This window comes from Rhinolophus sinicus, linkage group LG02 (assembly GCF_036562045.2).
Source record: "Rhinolophus sinicus isolate RSC01 linkage group LG02, ASM3656204v1, whole genome shotgun sequence".
In the NCBI taxonomy this organism is placed as follows: Eukaryota; Metazoa; Chordata; class Mammalia; order Chiroptera; family Rhinolophidae; genus Rhinolophus; species Rhinolophus sinicus.
The window spans coordinates 140,867,402-140,887,092 of record NC_133752.1 but is presented as its reverse complement, the minus strand read 5'-3'; the positions used below and the strand labels follow the sequence as shown (position 1 = coordinate 140,887,092).

Sequence of the window (19,691 nt, the reverse complement as noted above, 5' to 3'; positions counted from 1 at the left end):
ATGGCCTTGATGTTGCCTAGTAAATTAAAATTGTTTACAAAATAAAAATGGAAATGAGATCATTCAGAGACTCTTAAGTACTTTTTAATAGATTTGTTGATTATAAGTCATGCCTTTAAAGCATATTAGTTGATTAAAAGCTAATAATTGAGATTTCTCCAAAAAGATTCTGAATTAGTGAGGTATGTAACATATAGTCAAATTTATGTCTTTTCTGTTTTTACAGAGATAATTGGCCAAAATTACTTCTTGGGATTGTGTTTGGAATTCTCTTATGCTGTTCTATCCCTATTGCCTTACATTTTAAAGACTTGGTAAATCCTTTGATCTCTGTGTCGATGTTGTATATAATCAGAATGCCATGGTACCTACCAAGACACAAAGTGGATTTTTTTTTTTAACATGCTCCTTTAAAAATGAATATTTTAATTCCATTGATTTAAGGAAATTACTTATTGTAAAATATTCATAATGCTTACCTGAACTCAGAAATGGGTGTTTTGGGGTTAGATTTATACGAATAATACCAAGTTGTATATTTAATTTCATAAATTTCTTTTGAAAATAGTTCCCTTTGTACCATTATTTTTTATAGAAAAGAATGCACTGGAAATTGAAAACCAAAGGGTATATCGTGATTTTGCTCATAAATCTTTTCCAGCATTCATTTACTGCATACATTGTCATCTGTTGGTTCTTTTCTTTATTTCATAATTAATTTCAAAATTCAGCATTTTTTATCTAATTTAACATTTTCATATTTTTAAAGGTCCCCAGGTGCATCCAATTTTTCAACTTTACCAAAGATCTCTCCTTCATCTCTATCAAATAATTATAACAACATCAACAACAGAAAGTAAGCACTGAATCTTAAAAACTCTTTGTTTAATTGATCGCCCTATTGTGGTTACAAAAAAATCTCTTGTATCTAAAATTTAGGATAAAAGCCTTAATGCATTAAAATTGATTTTCTTTTAAACTACTGGTCAGTTCTTCTAGGAGTAACTTCAGAGGAAAGAAAAAGCACAGTTGTAAATTTTTCGATTTAATACAGAGGGTGCCAAAAAATGTATACACATTTTAAGAAAGGAAAACACTATTAAAATTGTAATACTCAATATATACCGATAACAAAAGATGAATACAGTTGTGTGTATACATTTTTTTGGCACCCCCGGTATATACACTACAATAATTTACTAAAAGTGAAATAAAACACTTTAAGAATTTTACATTCTAAACACTAATTATTGAAATATATATAAAAATCTGCTAGAATTCAGTTTTTTAGAAAGAGTACAACTTTCAGATGTCATTTTAGAACTAGATACGTAATCACTTACAATACATAGTATTTTTAAAGTGTCATTATCAGTGAGTCTCATCTGGAAAGCATACACAAATTTTTGCATTTGTTAAAAAGGCAGACATTTTTTCCTTAAAAAGTTCAGAGAAACAATTGCCCCATCATGACTAATATTCAGAATCTTGGAATTTATAAAAGTTAGCAAAAGTGTGTGTGTGCTTTATTGCTGAAAGAAAAAAAGTTGAAAATCACTTGGGCTTCAGCAGAATTTCTGACATGGATGTATTACCTTGAAAATTGGCATGTTCTTTTTTTTGTTGTTGTTTTTTACAGAAAAGGATAAAAAGAAAGCTTTTATATTTGTAATTACCAGTCAAAATATGGGAAGAACTTCAATCCATAGATGATTATCCTCTTTATTTCTTGGACATATACATTGTGGTTTATGTATTAGATTAATAGTATGTATGTAGTGAAATATTTGCTCTACTTGTCTAGTTCATAAATGGCATCTGATAATCCCAAAGAGTAAATTAACAAAAACTAAAGCTATTTGTGAAATAATCTTTAAAATAACACCATTAATAGAATACTTAGATTTAATTAGTTTTTCCTTAAAATTCATATTTGGGGAGAATTGACAAAATTATTTTAACATACATCTGGATTATAAATATATAACAATAGCTAAATACTTTGGAAAGGAAAAATAATGAGAAAGGATTAATCCTCTAAACTGACAACATTATAAAGAAATAAGAATTCAAACCCCATAATATGGACCCAGGAATACATCTACAAGTCAGTGGACTAGAAAAGACAGCCCAGAAACGGAATATTATATATAAAAAAAGAGTTTAGTGTGATCAGAAACCATTCTAGACTGATGTAGAATGGGGCGGGTTATCCAGGAAATGTTGGGAAATACTGAGAATTTCTCCTTAAAAGTTTAAATTACTTTTTAATTGTCAGATACATAAAAATTAAAAGGCAAATAAATGGAAAAAAATACTGGCTACAAATAGCAAATTAAGGGTAAATTTGTTTAATGTATCAAGTTCATAAAAATCAGTGAGAAATGTTCTAAGACAATTAGAAAAATGGACAAATGATGTAGCTGGGTAATAAAAATAAAAGAATTAAAATATATAAACATTTTAAGAGTTCAAATTTACTACCAACTAGAGATATGTAAATTACAACCATAAAAAACTCTATCCATTTTCCCCCACCTCAATCTCATTGGGAAAATTAAGTGATGAATATCTTTCTTATAAGGATTCTGTGTGAGTGGTTAGAATATTAATACAACTTTTCTAGAAAAGAGTTTACCATGTGTATCAAGATTTAAAACATTCATTCCCTTATTTCAGTAATTCATAAAAAGATATGTACACCATAGTGTAATAACATTACATTGTAGTGTAATAGTGAAATATTGAAGACACTATGAATATCCAAAATTGTAGAGCGGTATGTTTCCTCTTTTTAAAAACGTATATCCACAGGTAGAATGAAACAAAATATTCACCTTTAATCTGGTTTATATTTTATATGGTATCTTTTAATTCATCAAAAGTAATTTTTTCATAGGAGATAAAATATTACTTGTTTCTACCAATTGCAGATGGCTCCCACATTTACTATAAAAGGATTCAGTTCCAGGTATAACATGTATTTGTAGTTATTCTTTGGAGAGATTTTTAACATTGTGTATAGACTTGTATTGAACATGGACTGTATTTTGACCCAAGTCACTATATTAGTATATGTGGTCTGGTGTGTTTCTGTTTTTGTCTTGTTTCCCTCTCATAGTAAAAAGATGACAGTAAAATCTGATTTCAAAATCTCTGCAGAAAATATTAAGAGAGGAGTTGGAGTGCTGTCTTAAGTTAAAACGTGATTAACTAATGATTACTCCTATGACTAGATTATGTTTTTAACTATTTACATTTGTCTTTTTTAGATACTAAAACAGTCCTTTCATATTAGGAAACTAAGCAAATAGGTGCTGAGGTATCACCGTGCTTGAAATTAAAGCTTACTTTTCTTAGTAAGGAATAAAATTTAAACATCTATAATATGGAAAGTTTTCTAATTAAAAATAAGTTTAATATTATAATTATCTGAACAATTATTTCACATAAAATTTCTTAACTTTCCATTCAACTTATGGAAATAAGTATCAGCTTAAGACTTCAGATGGAAGTAACATAGTTTCTTTAATTAAAAATATGTAAAATGGGTAATGACCATTTTAGATTATGTGCAGTTTTCAAACTTCATGAATGTCGAGATATTCTATAAGTATAAAGTATATATTAAAATCAGTAGTTAATGACACACAAGTTATATGAAATTTATTTACAAATTCAAGACGAATTAAACAGATGCATTACTAAGAACATTTGCATTTCCATTAAGTAGAAATATTAGTTATAAAGGTAATAACAAAGTATGCTTTGAATTATTTAAGTTTAATAAAGTTTTTATTAAGGACTAATATTGTGAAGACCCAGTTACTGGAATATTGTTTACCCTATGTAGTTATTTTACCTGTTACTCCATTAAGTATTTGTTTTTGCCCCAAATATAATTACATTTTTAATATGTATCAAATTCCTTTTTCTATGCCCTGCATTTTCTCTTTTGCTCCATTTACCTTGATATAATACTGCCTGTTTAAAAACTTGTTAATGCGTTTATTATCTCAACTCTTGGCATTCCACATCAGAGCACATTTTCTATTTTTCTGTTATTTCATTTAAAGCTCTTTTATTTGAAATGGAAATGTCTCCCTGTGAAAGATTAAGCCATGAAAATGAACTAGATTTTGGAGACGGCCAGAGCTAGCAAGCCATGTGGCTCTTGAAAAGTTACTTGCTGAAAGCATCGTTTCATTAACTGCAAAGTGAGCAAAAGTATAGTTATTAGGATTAAATTATAGATTTATAATGTTTATAATGTCAAATATAAGTACGAATTGAAAAGTCAATCTGAAAGTTTCATACAAAGATAAGGACTCAATTTTACAAAAGAATGTTATATTTTAAATGTGTCTTCATTTAAGATGATAGTTGTATAACACAGAATTAAATAGTGTTAAAATTCCCATTAAGATTACTGGCAAATTTATTTATTTTTGCAAAGTTAGCGTAGCTTTATAGGATAAGGACTAGCTTACAATCTATGTAACTTAGCTAACAATTGTCACCCCAATAAACTTGAATTAAAAAAAAAAAAAAAGAATAGAAGCTGTCCTTAGGGCCTAGATTTCCATGTACTTTTTTGAAGAATTTAAAGAACTGCTGGTTTTGGTATTTTTCATTTCAGGCTTTAATACTTGATGTGGAAAACATATAAAATGTGGATTATAAGTGATCAATCAAGATAATATTAAAATATTTTAAATTCATCAGTTTTCATTGTTGTTGAGCATCTAGATTATCTCAGTCTCTGGGAAAGGCTTATACTTATCCTGTCACTTAAAGTGAAATGTAGAAATCCTTTAAGGATTCAGATTTCAAAAGACAAAACCAAAAGCTGCAGTAAGTTTTTTGTTCATTTCTCAGTAGATAGGAATCACTATCCCAGCAAATTTCATCATATTGTCACAAAGAAACAGAGGGCTTACAGCATCCATTTGTGTTATGTGTGGTGAAGACAGATATCTGAATGTATATGTATATATATAGACACTTAAGGAATAAGCATGAAATTTGCTGTTTGTTAGTCTTTTCACTTGTGTGCACATGCATGTGTATGCATGTAGTCACGAGCGTGCATTTCTGCATTCCTTCCCTGGGTGCTCGTAGACTGCTTAAATTTTATTATAAAAAATATATATAACAAATAAAAAATAGTATAAAAATAGCCAGAATATGTGTTTTTTCTTGAATGTGTAGAATGTGTAAAAAATAAAGACCTTTTTTGTGGTATATAGCAGACATTTATTTTTAGCACATCTTAAAAAATAAAAGAAAAATAGGATTCACTTTTTTTGTTAAACGTCTTGGAAGTTAGATTGAAGAATCCAGTCAGTCATTGAGTGAACATATATTTAATTGCTAATAGGTGCCTTGTGTTTTGTTAGTTACTGGGGATATAAAATAAAATATGAATTGCAAGGTTAATGACGTGCAAAAACCAAAGGATGCTTGAATTCTGTTTGTTTCATGCTTTCTTTTTTAGGTTTAAAACAAGCAAATAGCTACAAGACTAGAAATTCTGAATTTGAATTGATCGAGGTTTCATTTCTTTGCGCCCTATTTTTGTTCAGTCCAGGGTAGATTGTTTTTTTGAGTTGACCTTTTTTGTTTGTGGTGAAGGTGTTTTCTTAAAAATACAATTGTGTAATTTTTGGTTGATGTAGTTTTGTGTTTAACTTCTTTAAGCTTGTTGGTGAGTGTGTGCGTGTGTGTGCGTGTGTGTACGTACTAAAGGCTTTGTTAGGACAGGCAGGATAGTTCACTTAAACTGTTACAATAATAAAGTGAGAGCATACAGCTACAATAAAAAGTATTTGAAATTATAAGTAAAAACTTTTTCAAAATACCAGGAACAAATTGTAGCCAATTGAGATTGTCAGTTAGTGATTCATCATGTTTATCTGTAACACTTTTTTATTTACATCATCCTTTGCTTTTAGCAAGTGACCTTGATTCATGTTCAGGTTTGTTCTAATGAATAAAAAAAAAATGATTGAAAGTATGCTTTTGAATTATATCCAAAGTACTATCATAAATATTTTATAAGATAACCTATTAAAAATTAAAGGAAAATCTGTACTTTTCCATAAATTATTTTTTTATTGCATGTGAAAAGACAAGGGACTCATTTAACTTATTGATAGACTTTTCTTGATAAAATTACCATGATTCTGTAAGGTTGAAGAATGTATAGTTTTGTTGTTTTTTTCCTAAGATTAGTTTATTATTACTGATAGTACAAATTATCCTGAGGTTATATTCATCTAGTTAAATAAATTTCATTATTCTAACAAACTAGAAGACAAAAAAGCCAAATAATATTGAAATGTACTTACGTAGAATCATTTCCTTTCTAATCACCTAGGCTTTTTTCCACATTTGAATAATAGATTTTGCTGGTCTAGCAAAGAAATTATAAATAGAATCTTCAAAGCATTAGAATTGTGATGTCACAGAGGCCTTTGAAATTTCTGCTCTCACCTGTAACTAAAGCCAACTCTTCCTGTTTCTACTGTTCTTACTCTGTTGCAGTAGCAGGATGTAAATGGAACATAAATGAGATGATTTATTGCTGCGGGTGGTGTTTACAATCTAAATGTTTTAAATTTGATGAAGCAATGAAGAATGGAGCAAGCTGTGAAGCTGCTCCAGTTAATCAAGGGTAGCAAGATATAATAGTGGTTTGTTTTGATTGGTGTGGTTATGTGATGCAGTGATTTTGTTGATTGGATGTGGAGTGTCGTAATTAAGGGAGTATTTTGATTTAGGTTTACGTCTTAAAAAGAACCTGAGTGAAGTGCTTTATAAAAAATTTTAGTGACTGACCACCTACCTCAAATAGGTTTAAAGTACTGTGTTCATCATAACTATGTTGTAATAATTGGCTGCATTATGAAAAATATTTTTGTTTTCTTCCAGTGTGAAAAACTCAAATTATTGTCTCCCATCATATACTGCTTATAAGAACTATGATTATTCAGAACCTGGAAGAAACAATGAACAGCCAGGCCTCTGTGGCTTAAGTAACTTGGGAAATACGTGTTTCATGAATTCAGCTATTCAGGTAGGTATTTCCATACATAGAAAGTGAAACTCATGTGTTTCATGGAAATCAGTAATACAAGAAGAGTAGAGTTGGGTTTTAAATGTCAGAACATGATTATTATGTGTGTTTCAAGTTTCTATTTTCATGGAAGATTTAAAGCATACACATTTGACTCATTCATTTTAGTACTGGTAGTAGAATATCATTATCGTGTTCCTCAATTAGGTGGCATGTGATTGATTACCACATAGAGGATCAAATATCACTTCATGCAAAAATATAATTCCAAACAGAAAACCTACACTCTCTGAGAAGAGAAGAAAGCTACTGAGATCTCTACATATTCAAGAGAAGTCTCTTGCTTTTTTGGATATTGCTGGGAATGTTAGAGAATGAATATTTTGTGGTTGCCCATCCTCTAACTCTAAATAAAATTATTTTTAAATCTTTTTTTTTTTTTTTTTACTTTAATGTGACATTAAGATTTTTAAAAAAGAAAATTTTATTAACCTCCTTTTGTGTACATATTTTAACACACTTGCCTTTAAAGATTTTATTTTGGGGATATAAGACATTACTGCCCTTTTTGTCCCTTTGTCTCTCGACAGAGCTTCCCTTTTCTTCCTGCTCTTTCTATACCCTCTTTCAGTTTAACTTGTTAAATATTTTTGTCTTTGATTGATTTTGAAATAATGAGATCTGTGTATATTTTAATATCACTGTCATGATGTGTAAAATTAGAGCTGGTTATTTAATTCCCCTTTTTAAATAAAATTCTGTTTTAAAAGCCCGAAATAATAGTATACTATTTTTGATATTTGAATTTTAACTTTTTTTTGCAAACTTTTTTTGCAAGTTGTAATTTTTAAATCTGCAATTTTCTGTTCTTTATTCATATTTAATACTGAACCTCTATGCACAGGAAGTGACCAAAGATACAGATTAAATACAGAGTATGGATTGATAAGGACGTTATTGCAAACCTTGTTGACTATCTGAGAAAAATATAGGACTCTTCACCATCCAAAATTCTAAATAAATCCTTTTATATATTGTATTTAATCCAATTGTCTCCTAAATTAACCATTGTCTTTGTAACATTCTTGGAAAATTAGAATTAAACTATCATAAATCTGTAGAACAGGAATTGGCAATCTTTTAGAAATGTACAAGGAGTCATAATTGGTTAATTTCTGATTTCTTGGTTTAGAGGTGAGCTACTCAGGAAATACCCTATCTGCTTAAGCAGATACTGTGTGGGTTAATAAAGTATTCCTTTAAACCTTCTTTGATGGATAATATTGTTTATACTTTAATATGAATTATTTTATTCAAAATTGTTTTGCTAGGATCCTAGCAATAGTTAAATAAACATTTAAATTTTTGATCTTTAATTTTCTGCAAGAGGAGAAAAAGAACTCATCTGAGAAGAGCAAGCCAAAGCATATTATACTGACAGTTATTTAGATGACAAAGTTAAGTAAGTGCATGGGGGCTGAGCTTTCACAGGTAGGGACAGGCAGACAAATTGTAATTTTGTTTGAATCTGTTGGACTACCCTACTTGAATACTGAAAATTATCTTTAGTACCATCTCTGGAAAATGTTTAATATAAGTGGTGGTTACATCAGTACCAGAAAACCTTTTAGTATCATCAAGTCTTTCATTTTTATGTAATTCCTTATCCTTGCACTGCCAAAATTACTTTGGTTCTAGAGATTTGATATAGCTTGACAGTTTTTTTTTCTTTTTAATATTCTAGTATAGAAAACCAGTGTTGGTGCTTTTTCATAAGAAAATATTTTTAAAGCATTGGGCATTAAAAATTTTAGTTTTTCAGAAGAAAACAAAAATGTTCATACTAATCATGGGAGGATCTGGCTTGCATTCTGACTAAGGCAATATTACATTCCAGTTTCCTGTGCCTTTGATATTTACTGTTTATCTCCATGTGGTTAACTGCCGTTTCTCAAAAATGGATATTAAAATTAAATCTTCTAATCAGCTATGCTGAGCTAGATTTGGTATTTGTTTCACTTTCTTGTCTATGTTTTAGGGTATCAGAAACTTCGTTTTATTAGTTTTTGCTTCTATTCAAAGCAATTTTATTAGAGTAATTGGTAGATGTAATGCTGACCCTCTCTCTCAATATATTTTACCTTCACATGCTCCATTTCAACTGAGATATAGCCATGAGGATGAGGTTTTTTAGGGTGATACTTTGTTATTTTCTGGTAATAATCATAAAATGAGAAAAATTTTTGATGGAAATTTCAGCAAAGTATTTTAAGTAGTGGGATTATTTCATGTTTGTATCTTGGTTAGAAACTGTATTTTATTTAAAATAAAATTGAGGAAGTTGGAGAAGAGAAAAAAATGAGTTTTTATTTTTGTTGCTTTTGACTTTTAATCCAAATCCAGAATTAGAAAAGCTAGTACTTCGGTTTTATTTTCTTAAAGCTTCTATATTTTTAACTCATTTAGATGTAAGCTCTCAAGCTGAAAAGTCACCATACAAAGAATACAAAATGGTGGCAGTAGCCTTTTTCCTTTGCTTTAAAATAAATACACATGTAAGTTTGTAGGTCCACAGATGAAAATGATAAAAGATAACTAATAAAGTTGTTTTTTGAATAATTTTTTACATACTGTTTGCTCAATTATGCTTTTTTCCAAGTTTCCTTGTAGTTTCTGTAAGATTGAAGACAATTATGAACTTCAGAAAATATTATAAAACATTTCTACTGATAATTTAAATTTTAATGTAATTTCTTACATTAATTAAATAGTCCTAAAAATATGAGTGGGCATTTGGTACATTAGACAGTATAATTATTGATATATCTAAAAAAAACATGAGTGTCAAAAGCATACTTTTTTTTATATGTGAAAATGGATTATGCTTAACCCATCAGTAGCCTTGAAATAATGAAAACTTCTGATTGCTCATGATTAAAAACTAAACACCACCAATCTGAGTGTGATTTAATATTATTTAATTTAATATATCGGTGTTAAAGATTTTCTCTAAGGTAATGGTATGTGTGAGTATTAAATTTTTCTGATGAGTATAGTACTGCTGTATAATTTCAATGTATTGAATTAATATTTGTGTAATGTCAAAATGTGAGACTTTGGGACATATACCCTGACCTTACGAAGAGTATATTCTAGGTATTGTGATTTTCAAACTTTTTGCTTTTTAACATGAAAAAAAATTTAATTATTACTATGAAAAGTTTAATTGTATCATCAATATTTAAACAGATGTAGTGAAGTTGCTTTGGCTGGGTTAAATGCCCAGAGCCCCATCTATTTTCTTTTACTTTACTTAATGGCACAGAAGCATCCTCCTGGGATCCCAAGACTCTGAGGAATAGTTTAAAAATCATATTCTGGCTAGGAAAAAACACATTAAAAATTAATAATATGGATTAGTACCTCGTTTCCCCGAAAATAAGACCTAGCCGGACCATCAGCTCTAATGCATCTTTTGGAGCAAAAATTAATATAAGACCTGGTCTTATTTTACTATAATACAAGACTGGGTAATACAATACATTACAGTACAGTACAATTACAATACAACTGGGTATACTATAATATAATATAGTATAATATATAATGTAATATTTTTTATATTAATTTTTGCTCCAAAAGGCACATTAGAGCTCATGGTCCAGCTAGGTCTTATTTTCAGGAAAACACAGTAACAGAAACTATGGAGTTACAGTACCTGGATTGAAAACCTGTTTCTCCTACTTGTTAACTGTGTTACCGTATACAACTTATTTCCACAACTCATTTTTCTTGTTGGATGAGGAAAATAATACTACCTATATCTTAGGAATTTTGTGGGGATTAAGTGAGTTGGTAAATATAAAGCTGTTGGTATAGTGACTGGTACATCATAAATAAATAAGTACATATGAGGTTTATATTATTTTGTTTGTTTTTAAATTCAAGGAGTTAAGCAGAGTGACTCTGGAAAAATTTTGAATTCCGTAATCCCTGTATTTGTTCTTTTCTACAAGTCTTGTTCCACTTTGGCTAGACCTAGTGAATGAAGAAAGAATTTAATGTACTTTTAATTATTTTTCACTTAGTATTATTGCAACAATGGTATTTATCATCTGCTCCATTTCTGAACTGTGTTAGTTTTGTTCTCCCTAAGCAAGCTGATAAGCAAGGGATATATAACATGGACATGTTTATGGATATTCAATCGGCAGGGAACTGAAAATTCTTGAGTTCTGGTTATCCCTGGCCTCAGCCTCCTGTGGAGTTTATGATTACAGGCATGTTCCACCATGTCCCAGTGGTACCAAGAAGTTAACAAAATAGCTTTCTAGTGCACTAAATGTATTACTCCATTGAGAGAGTGTCTAGCTTTTTTTTTTTTGAACTGGAGGTAATTTTAATTAGCATTAGTTGAGTAGATTCAGGAGCACTCCAACCCTTGTCTTCTTCATTGCCAAGGCCTAGGAGGCTCATTGGCTTCCTGGAAGAAGCAACTCTTCAGATGGATTTGAAGCAGGGGAGTGATGTGGTCTTTTCCACTGGAAAACAGCATGGCGTAAGGTTGTTGTTTTCAAACTTCTTACGTGGAAGTAATAAGGCTCTTCAAATAGAGTCCAGGAAGTTATTTAAAAAATCATAGTAATCAAGGATCTGTTTGTTATTCCTGTCATACAATGTAAACTAAATTGGGATTCCAAGCATTTTTTTTTTCCCAAGCATTTTTAAAGTCAACTTTATTCTTGTGATCTTTTGGGTTAGGACAAATTTATTCAATAAATTCAGAAGAATATTAAATAGAAAGTTTAGAGTTTTTTTCTTTTTTAAAACTTAATTAAAGAGAATGAATAACACTACACAGAAATAACATTCTTTTAAGAAACTAGATTCTCAGTATATTATAAAAACTGAAAAAATAATTACTGAAGCTATTATTTCTGTTCCAGTACTTCATATCTTTGAATATGATTAAATATAATGCTATTCTACTCTCACCTTGAGACATTCTTTTTGCATTTTTGGAACACAGATTCTTGAAAGCCCAGTTTAACATGAAGCTTTCTAATTTCATTAAAATTAACCAAACTTATAGTTAAATAAATGAATATAGTTTCCATCAAAAAAGAAACGTTGAGACAAAAGAATTTTTAAAAGTACTTTTAGAACCTTGAAGAAAATTTCTTCTGATAAACTGAGAATGTGGCTGACTGAAAATTCAAATGCTTCTTCCTAGGGCAGATTTTTATCTAATCTGGGAAATTAAACTCAGTATTTGAGTTCCTGCCATATAATGTGCCAAAAATTACATGGTATACTATCATCAAAAATATGTTAGTCATCTATCAAATGGCAATCACGTCCTCTTTCTGTTTTGACAAAAGTAAAGAAATGGAAACTACCATACTTGTATTAGAACCATTCACTTTCTCAAAACAAATACCACTGTTTTTACTTTTCCCATTGTTTGAACTAGGGTACGGGAGAAGTATCCCTTCTTTTTAAAAAAGAAAGGGGGATGGGAAAGGAAAACCTGAATTCTCAGGCAGATTGTTTTGGGAAAGAGTATAGCATAGCTGTAAGAATTTAGTTTTCATAACTGAGATAGAAATGGTGTATCTAAAAAAATGCCTTGCACCTATGTAACCTGTTAGTAGTGATTTCTTATCATGAAAACATGTCTTTCTTAACCTCAGGTAGAGGGACCTTCTTATTTGTCTGCTCTTCACATTCTTCAGAATTAATATACACATTTCTCTGGAATTAATGCTTCTATTTCTGATAATGATGACTTAAATGTTTGGTCTGTCCCTAAGTCTATAATAGGAAATGACATTAGTGTAGATTACCAGGAAATACAGGGGCTGTTTCAAGGAGTTGTAAATAATTACATCTGCCTCTAATACACATTTTTTTATGTTACTCTAGCTATAAAATTATTATTAAAGATCAACACCAATTTAATGGTTTTCATTAGGTAGGATTACTTATAGTGAACGCATCGTAGAACACCAGTTATTAATAATAATCAGACTGACATATCTTGTATTGATTTTAATAATTGTTTGAAGGATTTTTATTTGAAATTGAAATGAAAACATAAGAAATGTCAATATGTTATTTATAATGGTAACTACAAATTTTGCCACCCTCCAAAAAAACAAAGTGAAAGAAAAAGTCATTCTGAATTTACTTTTGTTACCTAAAAATCAAACAGCTTGTTTCCTTGCTGTTAAAATATCTTCTAAGATATATTTTTCTCCTTTAGTAAATGTATACTAACATCATTAACACTTTAAGATTGAAATTTCTAAAGTGTGTCTGGCTTACATTCTAAATTATAAATTGGTGTTACTGAATAGTGTCATTAGAAAATATAGGATATTGGACTGATAGAGCCTTAAAAAGAAGAAAGCCACATTAAATACCTATTAAGGTCTTGTTTGGTTGTCTTTTGTCTATTTGTTTTTTGTTTTGTTTTGTTTTTAGATTAATTGGGGTGACATTGGTTAGTAAAATTATATAGGTTTCAAGTGAACCGACTCTGGGTGCCTATTTGTTTTAATGTATACATTTAAATTTCAGTCACTTGAAGGTATGATGCCTTTATTACTAAAATGCCCTCATCTACTGGATTATTTTCTTTTAATGTCACAAGATCATCATCTTTCTATTTTAGTTTGTGAGTAGAAATAGTTTTTGATGATGCTCGTTGCCCATGATGAACTTGATTAGTGTTTGCCAGTAATGGATGCTTAGTCCAATATTCTTTTAGTACTATATATATATGAAAACCAATTGCTCAGTGTTATCGGTCACCTCTTCACAGTGATTTGTGAACTGTACTATACTGGACAGGGAGAGAATCAGCAAGTTGGTTATTGAAAACCATTGCTTAATTAATAATATTTAAAATAAATTACTAATTCTTATAAACTCACATTAAAATATTAACAGCCCAATAACGAATCTGCAGCCTCTGATAATAACAATATCCTTCTTTGCATAGTGCAGGTTGTTTTCGTATCATTGTCACTTTCTTAATTTCCTCTTCACAGAGGTGTATGAGTTAGGGCATAAGGAATCCTTATTTCACTGATGATGAAATTGAGGCAAGGAAAGTTTAATTGACTTGTCACTCATTAAGACAAATTAATAAATGAGTTAAACTGGGTTGTTATTCAGAACATTCTAAGAAATTTATTTCAAAATTAGACTAACCGGCTCATCAGAAATGGTTTAAAAATGTTTTGTTGTGGTCAAATACACATGACAAAATTCATCATTTTAACTATTTTAAGTGTTTGGTTCAGCAGGATTAAGAGTATTAAACTGGTTGTGTAACCATTAAAAATGTTTTTATGTTTATGCCAAATATATAGCCCCCATAATATCAGATGCTCCCATAGAGTAGTGTTACTGTTGTGCTGTTGTACAGTTCAAACAGTTTCTCTGGGAGGTTATATACACACTTACTCATTTGTTGGTAAGAGTGTTCAAAACAATTCAAGAACTCCTTTTGCAATTGCTTTTATTCTTCTGAATATCACTGATGGATATTTCTCTTCCTTCGGTGATGAAGTTGATTTTCAAAAGCCTGAAGTTTTTCAGAGCATTATCTTCAGAATACTGTTGGTGATCAAGCTGGGTAATATTTTTTTCAAATAAGATATACTTATGAAGTCATCCATTCACTTAGCAAATGTTTATTAAGGGCCTACTAAGTGCCGTTCACTCTGAAAGGCATTAATTATACCATGGTGAACAAAATAGTATCTTTTCCCATGGAGTGTAGTCTAGTTGAGAAGATAAACGTTAAATAAATCGTGAATTAAAAGTATGAAGAGAAAAAAACAGAGTGCTGTGAATAAGTAACAGGAGCTTAGAGAGTACTTAATTTATACTGGATGTCTTATTCTCCAGAAATAACATTTGAGCAATGACCAAAGAATTGTTATGAGTTAAGTTAGGCAGGTGAGAGTTGAAGTAGATAGAGCAACATGTGCAAAGCCTCTAAGATGGGCAAGTTTGAGGAACCGAAAGGTGAGTAACCTGTGGAATAATACTTGAAGGCGAGTGGTATAAAGTGAGTTTGAAGAAGTAGGCAGAAAGGCAGATCATGTAGGGGGAATTTAGATATTAATGTATGACAAAGACATTGAAGGTCCCAGGCTACCTCATCTGGTTTACTGCACTTATCTCCTAGCTGATTTCTCTGCTTATACCCCTAACCATTATGGTCTGTCCTAAAAAGAGTGATTCTTTTCCAACCTAAGGCATTTCCTGTACTCTTTGTCTATAACACTAAATGACTTCTCATTTCACTCTACAAAAGCTAAAGTCCTGAAAAAAGAATATAAGGCTCTCTATGATTCCGGCCCCTGCTATTTATTTCCTGCTACTTTTCCCCATGTTCACTTTGCTCCATCCTCACTAGCCTCTTGCCAAGAATGTTCCTGACACAGGGTCTCTGAACTTTCAATTTTGTATACCTGGAATGTTCTTCCTCCAAATAGTGATGTCCTTGTTCTCCTGCTTCCTTTAGGTTTCTATTATGACTCAGATCCTTCCCCACTCACCCAATATATAATAGTAACGGCCCGCCCAACATTTGATACATCCATCACGACTTATGCGAGTATGTAATTTGGATTTTTGTCTATCTGCCTCCCCCTACTTCAAACACACACTCACACACACACTCCATGAGCTCAGGGGCTTTGTTTTAGTCACAGCGATAGCCCCATTACCTAGGACAGTATCTGGCGTGTAGAAGGCACTCAAATTAATGAAAAGTGAAGGAGATCGCAAGTGTGTGTCTAGTTTCTGGCTTGTACATCATAATAAGCATTTAATGAAACCAGAGTGGTAAGAGGAAGGACACAATAAGAGTAGATTTGGGGTAGGGAGAAGACTGTGAGTTAATTTTTGGCATATACAGTATGTGATGGCCATGAAACATCCAAGTAGATATATCATAGGCAGGTTGATATTCTTCTATAAAATACAAACCAGAGGCCTAGGTTAGAAATAGAAACATGGCTATTGTAGGTCGTATTTAAAATCGGAAATGATTGCATCTAAATGACGGCATCTATGAAAAGCAGGTCCCAGGACTAAGCCTCACAATAAACATCTGAATGGAGGAAAGACACTACTGTTGCAACAGGGAAAAAGAAAGGAATTATAGATGCAAGTAGTTTCTAGATTTTGTGGTAACTTCCATTATCCTAAAAATACGAGACCAGATCAATAGCTAAGAATGAAAGAGTAAGATTCCTTCACTGTATTGAGATCTCATTTGAGGTTGAAGATCAATTCAGAATGATATTAGTTTATTCACTTGAGATTTTTCTCTAGCAATGTTCAGCTGCATGGTGTATAAAATAGATGACTGAGCTATACAATAAATAATTGGGTTTATCTAGAATTGGAGAGAAAAAGGGACAAAGGAATTACAAGCAACTAAACTAGTTTTCCTTTTTTTATTGGGCTAATTTATTTAGCTAATCCAACAAACATTCACTGAGTATCTACTCTGTGCCGAGCATTGTTGGTACAGAGTTGAAAAAGATGGTGCCTATCTTCTAGAAGTAGAGAAGAGAACCATTGGGAAATAAGTGAGGTTTCATCAAAGAGGTGACATTTGAATTGGGTCTTGATTTCATTTGCTAGAGTGCATTGTTCATTGTGACTTACGTTTTGTTCATGTGGTCATAAAAACAGCAATGAATTACCAGAGATACAACTATAACATTATTGCTCATGCTACTTCCCCACATTTTTCCACCACATAAATCCTACATCAGGAATCTATTTTACCATAACAAAAAAAACTGTTTAAACACTCAATACACACCTCCTGTGTGCTAGATATTGATGCCTTTTCATATGTATGCCAGCTCTAAAAAGAGAAGTACCTAAAATGTTTTTAACCACAACAATACCAATGGAACAGACATACAGCCTCCTAAGGTAATCACATCAGAGGATGGTCATTTGAATTTGAAGGGTTTACCGGAAAATCATTCTCTGCTTTATAATCATGTCTCACGTATAATTAAAAATCTGTTTCTAGCCTTCATATGGAGAGATTTTGCTTTGACTATAAACAATTATTAACACACATTAATATACATACACATACATATATTCATTATATGTACATGAATGTGTGTGTGCGTGTGCGTGTGTGTATGTATGTGTGTTTGTATTTTAAGAATTGGTATATAATTCAAGTATTCTGAATAATTCTTCAGTAATTGCCCAGGGCTTTTCTATGCGTTATATACTCTGCCAGGAAAAATCTTTCAGTAACTATTTTTGAAAAGTGTTACTAATTGTTTATAAGGAAATTTTTAATAGTAAGATAGATATACTTTAAGATTCCTCTTATATTCATTGAATATCATACCTAAAGTATCTCTCATCATGATTATACTATCAACTTCCTGGGACCTCTATTACCTTCCCTTAGACTTGTTCCATTGTCTCCTGTTTGTTCTGTACCTTTAAATTCACCTCTTCACTGTTTTCCTTTTAACATATATACATAGTCAAGTCTTTTTTTTTTTTTTTAACTGAGGTGGGGTATGGAGTAAAGAAGAGCCTTGACCTTGAAAAGAGTGGTATGCTTTCTCCCTGCTTTCTCATCTCCTATTCAGTAGTCCTCATCTCTTCAGCATAGCATAGTAGTTAAAAGCATGAATTTTGGAACCTGACTGCTTGGATTCAAATCCTTGTTCTGCCACTTACAAGTTGTGTGACTATGGATTAAAAGGTTCTTAGTTTCTTCAGCTGTCAAATGAAAATAAAATGCTTAAGAAATGCTTGGCACATAGTAAGGAGTAACTATCAACTGCTTTTATTATCACTGTGACTGTCATACCACCCCACAGAAATTGCTTTTGATAAGGTCACTCTTGACCTCCGGTTTGCCTAGGTCCTTTACCTTTGAGAAGTTGACATCCACTCTTTACTAACAAATGCCAAATCTATCTCAACCATAATTTTCCCTCCAATATATAACTATTAGCTAGACATTCCTGCCTAGTTAATATTACAGATAACTCAAACTCAAAATGTCTACTAAGACTAAACATACCACGGGTGCCAAAAACATGTATACAAGTGGACACTTTGGTCAACGTTGCTCAAGCAGTAGTTCACCATAATCAGAAGTGTCTGGACGCTGATGGTAACCACTTTGAGCACCTCTTGTAATTGCAGGAGTCAAATGTGACTTGTATTCATCTTTTGTTATCGTTACATATTGAGTATTACAGTTTTAATGCAGTTTTCCTTTCTTAAAGTGTGTATATATATTTTTGGCACCCTCTGTATTTCACCCAAAACTTGATACTTTTATTTCTTATACTCTTGTAGCTCCAACCATCCACCCAGTAACCCAAGTCCTGTTCATCCTACTGCCTCTTAAATGTCACATCTATTTTATCCTCTCCTGACAGAACACTGTTTCAATACTTGAGCATCTTTTATGTGAACTATTGAAATATCTCTTGAATTCATCTCTTCGTTCTATCATTTATCCTCTTCCAGGTCCATTTAGTATACTGCTTCCAGATTCATTGTTTTAAAATGCAAATATGATTATGTTACCCCCTTGCTTAAAACTCTTTCCCTTCATCTAAAGAATAAAACCCAAACTGGACCCTATCTATCTCTTTAGTAGGTAGATAACTAAAGGTTCTTGGAATTCATTAAGTTTTAAACCTTTTTGTGTATACTGTTACTCTTCACTAGTTGCTTTTTTCATACCTCTCTCCCAGTCCACCCTTTTTTCTCTCATTTGCTTCTGGACAAATAACCTACTACACAGTGAGATTCGTGAAAGATTCATGGTTTTCTTTTATATCCCCAATGTTTGGTATAATGTCAGATACTAGTAAATATATTAGGACAGTGTTTCTCACTGTGTGTCTATGGATGAGACAGTGCTGGTGAACAATAAAGCAAGTATGGAAATTAAATGTAAGTGATCCAAAACTTTTATAGCACTTTGACAGGATAATTTTACATGTATTAAATCTAATAATAAAAAAATAGGGCTTTGCTTTGTTATTGTTATTTTGTTTAATTTTCTAGTGGTTCATTTTTATTGTATTTTACAAAGGTATCTATGACGATTTGGGAAAAAAAAAAAAAAATTAGCCCTTCCACACAGATGGTTTGAGAAATACAGCATTAGAAAAATTTACCAGAAATGTTTAAACTTGACCTGTACCAGATTAATAGTATTTCTGGAGCTATTTAAACTCCAGAAGAGCATAATAGTTTTAAAAAGAATCATAGCACATTGTGTGTGTGTGTGTGTGTGTGTGTGTGTGTGTGTGCACTCATGCATGCAACTGAGGGGTCAGACACTGACCAATATTCATACCGTCCATGAAATACTACAGTGTATGTTCCACCAATGTAACTGATCTATAGGACTTGGATTGGATTGCCATGTTAATCACAGTTTCACAGAGTATGCATATACCCCACTACCATGCGTATAATTCCTGAGTGATTTCAGTATGTGATACGAAAAACATATTTTAGAACATTATTTCTATACTTCTAGAGACTTAAAATATCGATCTTCTCTGTTCTT

The 19,691-nt window shown here is 31.3% G+C and overlaps 1 protein-coding gene across 6 annotated transcripts in view; it reads left to right on the top strand.

Annotated features, from left to right (window-relative positions):
* The window catches only part of USP15 (ubiquitin specific peptidase 15), a 112,548-nt gene that overhangs the window by 66,047 nt on the left and 26,810 nt on the right, over positions 1–19,691 (top strand). For 3 of the 6 annotated variants that reach the window (XM_019732414.2, XM_019732416.2, XM_074325468.1), the window contains 2 exons: positions 770–856; positions 6,934–7,078. In XM_019732414.2, the coding sequence (XP_019587973.1) occupies positions 770–856; positions 6,934–7,078 (232 nt within the window). Of the gene's footprint in view, positions 1–769; positions 857–6,933; positions 7,079–7,285; positions 7,511–19,691 lie in introns of those variants that run through there. The other 3 variants (XM_019732415.2, XM_074325466.1, XM_019732418.2) reach the window with 2 other exon arrangements.